Source organism: Spermophilus citellus, assembly GCF_964194105.1.
Source record: "Spermophilus citellus genome assembly, chromosome: 6".
NCBI classification, from domain to species: domain Eukaryota; kingdom Metazoa; phylum Chordata; class Mammalia; order Rodentia; family Sciuridae; genus Spermophilus; species Spermophilus citellus.
The window spans coordinates 159735340-159741339 of record NC_138187.1 but is presented as its reverse complement, the minus strand read 5'-3'; the positions used below and the strand labels follow the sequence as shown (position 1 = coordinate 159741339).

At 45.9% G+C, this 6000-nt stretch overlaps 1 protein-coding gene across 3 annotated transcripts in view; it reads left to right on the top strand.

Moving 5' to 3' along the window:
- Positions 1-1081: 1081 nt before the first annotated feature.
- The window catches only part of SUCO (SUN domain containing ossification factor), a 72234-nt gene continuing 67315 nt past the window's right edge, over positions 1082-6000 (top strand). For 2 of the 3 annotated variants that reach the window (XM_081298484.1, XM_081298483.1), the window contains exon 1: positions 1082-1509. In XM_081298484.1, coding sequence (XP_081154610.1) covers positions 1448-1509 — 62 coding nt within the window. In that variant the 5' untranslated portion in view covers positions 1082-1447. The remainder of the gene's footprint in view (positions 1510-6000) is intronic. The other variant, XR_014022553.1, reaches the window with a different exon arrangement.

Genomic DNA, 6000 nt, shown 5'->3' with positions numbered 1-6000 from the left:
CCAACTTTCTCCTAGTGAGAGTTTGTAAAGAGTGCCATCGCTTCCAAAGGAGAGGCCAAGTGGTTTCTCCCTAGAGTGGAAGGTCGTGCCCCCGACTCTACGTTAGCGACCTTCCAGGAAAAGAAAGCTATGTAAGAGGCGCTGAGGAAGAGAAGCGGTCCAGATCTTGGAGTTTCGGACTCAAGGTCTAGCTTCCAGAACCGGGGTGGACAGCTGCAGGTTACTTAGTGTGGAGCGGCGTTCACTTTTTTGCCCCAGACTACAGCAGTCGGTAGGTAGACCCGACGGCCTTGGGTGAACCCCAGAATCTGGAGCGTGTGAGAGTGACTCAGTCCCCTGACAGGGACAGCAGCTGCCCTTGACCCCACAGCCGCGAGCCCACAGCTCGAAACCAACGAAACGAAGACCACCCCTGCAGCCCTATCTGCCGCATCTGGCGGGAGGTAAATTTTCACCGAGGCTTGGAGGAAAAGCCAGATTCTCCACCCCGGCCAATCAGATGAGAGAAGATCTCGGCACGCCCCTTCCCATCTGCCAATCAGCATCTGACTTGGGGGCCGGCTCCTTGACTTCGGAAAACTGCCTTTTAAATTTCATTAGTGCCGCTTTCATCTGCCCCTCCCCGAGTCGTTCTAGGCTGATCACAAAAGTGTGACCCAAAGAGGAAAACCGAGTGTAACAATTCCAAAGCTGTGAGAAGCTAAACTATAGATTCCTATATTGAAATCGTGGATTCCAGGAGCGACAGGGACAGAGGGCTCTGGAAGGCCGACTACAACTCCCAGGAGGCCTTGCGCGGACTAGGGGAGAGAGTGCGAGGGGGCGGGCGCCGGCGGCGGAAGGCCGGGCGTCACGGGACTTCCTGAACGCGCGCCAGCGAGTGGGCGAGACCTGGTGGGGGGGCGGCGACTCAGCTTTGTGTCCGGTTCCTCGGGCAGCGCGGCCGGGCCGGCTAGGGGGCGTGGCCCGCGCGGAGGCTGGTGGGGGTGCGGGCCCCGCGGGACGCGGGTGACGCGTCTCCTTCCAGCTCAGCGGAGTGTGAGGTGTCGCGGCCCCGCCAGCGATTGGCTGTTGAGCGGCGACTACGCGGCGGCCGTTGGTCGCCGGCAGCACGGAGCGCAGGCCGGGGCGGGCGGGGGGGCTATGGGGCGGCAGTGGCGGCGGCGGCGGCTGGAGAGGGCGGGCGCGGGCGAACCGTCGGCCGCAGCAGCAGCAGCAGCAGCAGCGCCAGTCCCCGGAGTCCGCCTGTGAAGCGCGCCTGTTGGCGCCGCCGTGGGCCCCGCGGAGGGGACTCGAGCCGCCGCGCAGCGGCTCCCCCGGCGCCGCGGCTCTTCGCGCTCTCGCGCTCGTGCTCGCGCTGCTGCTTCGGCTCCTCCATCTTGGCCTCGGCAGTGGCGGCTGCCGGGAGGATGTGCCGCCTTCTGGCAGGGGGAAGAAGGAGGAGAAGATGAAGAAGTACCAGCGGGCCCTGGCCCTGGCCTCCTGCCTCTCCCTGTGCTCCCTGGTCTGGTGAGGAGCGGCGGCCGCGCGGAGCTCTGGTGGGGAGGGGGCGGCTCAGTCACACCCCCGGGTCACGCAGGCTCTCGGGGTGCGGGTCTCCGCAGCCCGCGGCTGGGGACAGACCGAGGTCCGCGCCCGCCCCGCGCGGCGGGCAGCGCTGGGCGCGGAGCCTCGGTGGAGCGGAGCGGGGAGGCCCGGTGGGCGGAGCGGGCGCCTCAGGTGTGCGGAGTGGCGGATGTGCGGGTTCCCCTGGCCCGCGCGACGCGCACCGGCGTCCGCGCCTGCCTTCTCCTGGCGGGTCGCACGTGGGGCCGCCGCTCGGAAACTTGGGGCGCTCGCTCAGTTGGCTCGGGGCAGGCTGCGCGGACGGAGTGCGTGCGGTGGCTTTCGGCCACGGGAGGGCGAGGGCCGTGTTGCCGGCGGGAGGACGGCTTTGTCCCCGCAGCTCCGCGGCGCTCCGTACGTCTCCAACAACGAGAGGCATTTTGAGGGGGAGCCCCGGGAGCTGTGGGTCCAAGGGTGCTGCCATCATTAGGCTTGGAAAAGTCATTCTTCTCTGAAGAAATTCTTCCAGGGACTTTTCTTTCCTTTAAAAGGGAAGTGTGACATTTTGTGAGCGAAAAGGTGTTTTCTCGGTCATAGGAATTTGCTCTTTCTTATTAAAATCCCCGTAAACGAGGGTTCCTGTTTGGCTGACGGCTGCAGAGCACCAGCAGTGTTTTCACGTCTGTGGGTGCCTGGCGGAGCCCAGAGCTCGGAGGGGTAGTTGTTGCTCTCCTGAGTTTGGGTTAGAAGGATGATAGAAGTTTTAGAGAACAAAAAGGTTGGTCTCATCTTTCATTTTGAACCTCTTTAATAAAGCCAGTGCCATTTTCCCGTTTTTCTATTTTTAGTATTATGTTGGATACCAAGAAGTGTCTCTAAAAGATGAATCCACGTACAAATTTTAAATTAGTGGGTGAGGTACTGAAACCTTGTGCTTATTTCCACCTCTTTCTGGGGATTGCTTAGTTGTTTCTGCAAACAACTTTCTCCTTGATCATGCCCATCTTTAGACCAGGTTTTACTTCACCAGCACTTCCTGAAATAACTGATAAAAGTAGAGGGTACACTTTTCATTTGAATTTAATAGGCACCAGTATCACTGTTTTTTTTTCCAATTCAGTGGTGGAAATGAAATCAAACATTAGAATGTGGTTCTTGAAATCATTTGTAAATTTGAAATTAGTCATGTTTCTATTGTTGGGGACTGTGCTATTTAGTTTAATCTCATGCGTTTTTTCCTCTTTTTTTTCATCAGCAGTAGTGAGGAGGTCATGACCTACCTGTCAGGGGAAAAGATCAGGTAGCCTAGTAGTCAGATCTATTAAGTTTGTTGACTCACAAAATGAAAAGCGTATGTTGAGGGTTCAAGTAAAGAGTGAAAAGTTTAGCTGAAGAAACACTTGGGTTAATATTTTGGGATTTGTTTGAACTGCCAATCTAAGTACATTTTAATTTTTTCTTTAGCAAAACTGTTAAAAGGCATTGAAATAGAATATTTAGGCTTGAGTTATTTGGAATGGTGATGATGAATGAATGAGATTGAGTAAGAGGAGTGGTGTATGTCTATTTCATTCTTTTCAAACCCTTTTCCTTGGAAAATCGAAATGATATCACTGACTTAAACAGAGGTCTAACAGTCTTGATCTGGTTTGTCATTTCCCTACATCCATATCCTCCCTAACAGAAATAGGTATCTAAATAAAACCTTTGTAAGATTAGATAAAAGTTGGTGAGCTCTTCTTAGTAGCCATTTTTATCATTCAGAAATTATCCTCAAATTTTGTGAATTATTTCTCTTTTATAAAAAGATTGAGTGTAGTGTTGCAAGTTTATACTATAATACTCTAGTTTCTAAGGTTTCTTCTTTATCTATCACTTTTGCTGTATCTTGTTATTTTTATTTATGTCCTAATTGTATATATCTTGTTTATGTGTCCCTTCTACTTTTGTCTATTCATCTTAAATTGCCTCCATAGAAACATCATACTTCGGTCTCATTATTCATTCCAGTTGCTATTTTTTCTTTTGTATACTTGGTGTGATTCCTAATTATTAGTATTCTAGATATAAATGCACTGTAGCTGCAGCACAGAGGAATGATAGTCAGCTGTCTCTGTGTCCGGCATGTAATGTATACTTTATACATTTTAGCATCTTTAATCTTAGTAACCCTATAAGATAGGTATTATTAACTTCATTTTGCATTTTACAGATGAGTAAGTAGAGAGGTTAAGTAACTTGGTTAGGGTTAAGCAGCTATTACATTTTGTAGTTTAGATTTGAGTCTTAAGCAGCCTGACTCATAATACAGGCTCCTGATTACTGTGATCTTTTGACCATAAATCAGAAGGCCTATGTTGAAGATATGGTGCCATCACTTACTAGATACATGTTCTTGGACACATTACAATAACTCCTTTAAACCTTAGTTCTTATATTCTCAGAATGCCATTCATACTACGCAGGGAAGGAAATGAAGTAACACATATGACAGATTTTTTTGTAAAACAGTGAGAATATCTTATCTATATATTTCATTATAAAATCATTCAACAAAGAGATTTTTTTATGCTTATTGTGTACCAAATGTTTATGAGCATTGAAAAACCTAAAGATAGATGACCAGTTTTTTTTTTCTTTTAAATACAGAAAGTCCCATATTCCAAGAGTCCTCCATTAGTTTTCTATTACTGCTGTAACAAATTACTATAAATTTAGAGACTCAAAACAGCACATACATATTATTTTATAGTTCTGGGGTCAGAAGTCCAAATTCAGTTTCACCAGGTTAAAGTTAAGTTGTTGGCAGGGCTGGTTCATTCTGGAAACTCTGAGAAGAGAATTTCTTTGACTTTTTCAGCCTCTGGAGCTGGCTGCATTCTTGTCTCTTTCCTTACACGACTTGAACCTGTTGCTTCAGTCCTCATGTTTAATGACTGATGATCCACCTCTCCTTCCCTCTTATTATAATAACTCTTATGATAACATTGGGTCCACCCTGACAATCCAGATTGAGCTCCCCATTTCAAAAATCCTTAATTTAATGACATCTGCAAAGTCTCTTTTACTGTATTATGTATTTACTGTAAGTGTATTTTATTATATGTTTAGGGATTGGGATACAAACATCTTTGGGGGCCATTATTCATCATACCCTCTCATTCTTGGAAAGACTAGAAAGGTTTATCATGACCATGAAGAAGATAAGGATGTGATCTGTACTTTAATCAGTGGATATTCTGAGTGTGTTCCCTAGTTAGTAAAACCTTGTACGTGTAACTTTAATGTGCTTAATTGTTTATAAATTACATACATGTGTTAATATGACATTAGTGTGTTAGCATACATGATAAACTACACAAGTTAGATGTTTTAAGAAAGATGAGAGAGAAAATAATTTATACCTTCTGTTAATAGTACCTTTTGGTGTGTGTGGCTGGGGATTACACCTAGGGACTCACAGGTGTCAGGCAAGTGCTGTACCACTGAGCTACATCCCTAAACCCAAAGTAGAAATAATTTTTAGTGAGTGCTGTGTGATTGACCTACATTCATAATGTAGATGAGGAATAACTTATACAGGCTAGGCATCTAGCCTTATCATTTCTTGTTGGCTTATACTTGTATTATTTTATCTTTGTAACCATTGCAGAGAATTTATGAGGGTCAGTTTGGTTAAAACTAAATGATCCCTATGTCTACTTACATGAGCGCACACAAATCATAGTATATTTTGGCATGCTACAAGTAAACCCATTAGCTTGTGAAGCTTCTACTCTTTCCTGGTGTTCCTGATGTGTGTGCAACTGACCGTCAGACCAAGTATGAATCTTTATACTCATCTCAGTAAAGTTTAATTTTTTTTTAGACTAAATGAATCTTTTCTTGCACCCTAAAGGATCATCTTGGAGAAATTCATACTTATACTAATGGGAAGAGCTTGACATTTAAACAGTTCGAATTTGAAAAATATAATAGAAGTACTTTCACAAGGACTTTAGAGATAACAAAGGAAGAATTTGTACTCTAGCTATGGTTTTATCACTATTTGTATGCCTTTGTATAAGGGACTTCTATGAGCCTTAATTCTCATCCATAAATGGTTTTCAGGATGGATAGTTCAAAATGGGAGAATTTTGTTTCATGAAGAGAGAATATTCCTATTGGTATGTTATCTGGAGTGTAGCTCTGGAGAGAGATAGAAAGGAGGCCATAATTAGGTTTTGGGGTTTTTAAAAAAAATTTTTTTAGTTGTCAATGGATCTTTATTTTATTTATTTATAATATTCGGTTCTGAGAATCGAACCCAGTGCCTCACACATGCCAGGCTAGTGCTGTACCACTGAGCTACAATCCCTGCCCTACAGTTTGGTATTGAAGGGATTTGTTTATCTTATAGATGAACTCTGATTTTAACCTGGCAGCTGATGAACAGAGTGAAGTAGTTAAAATAGG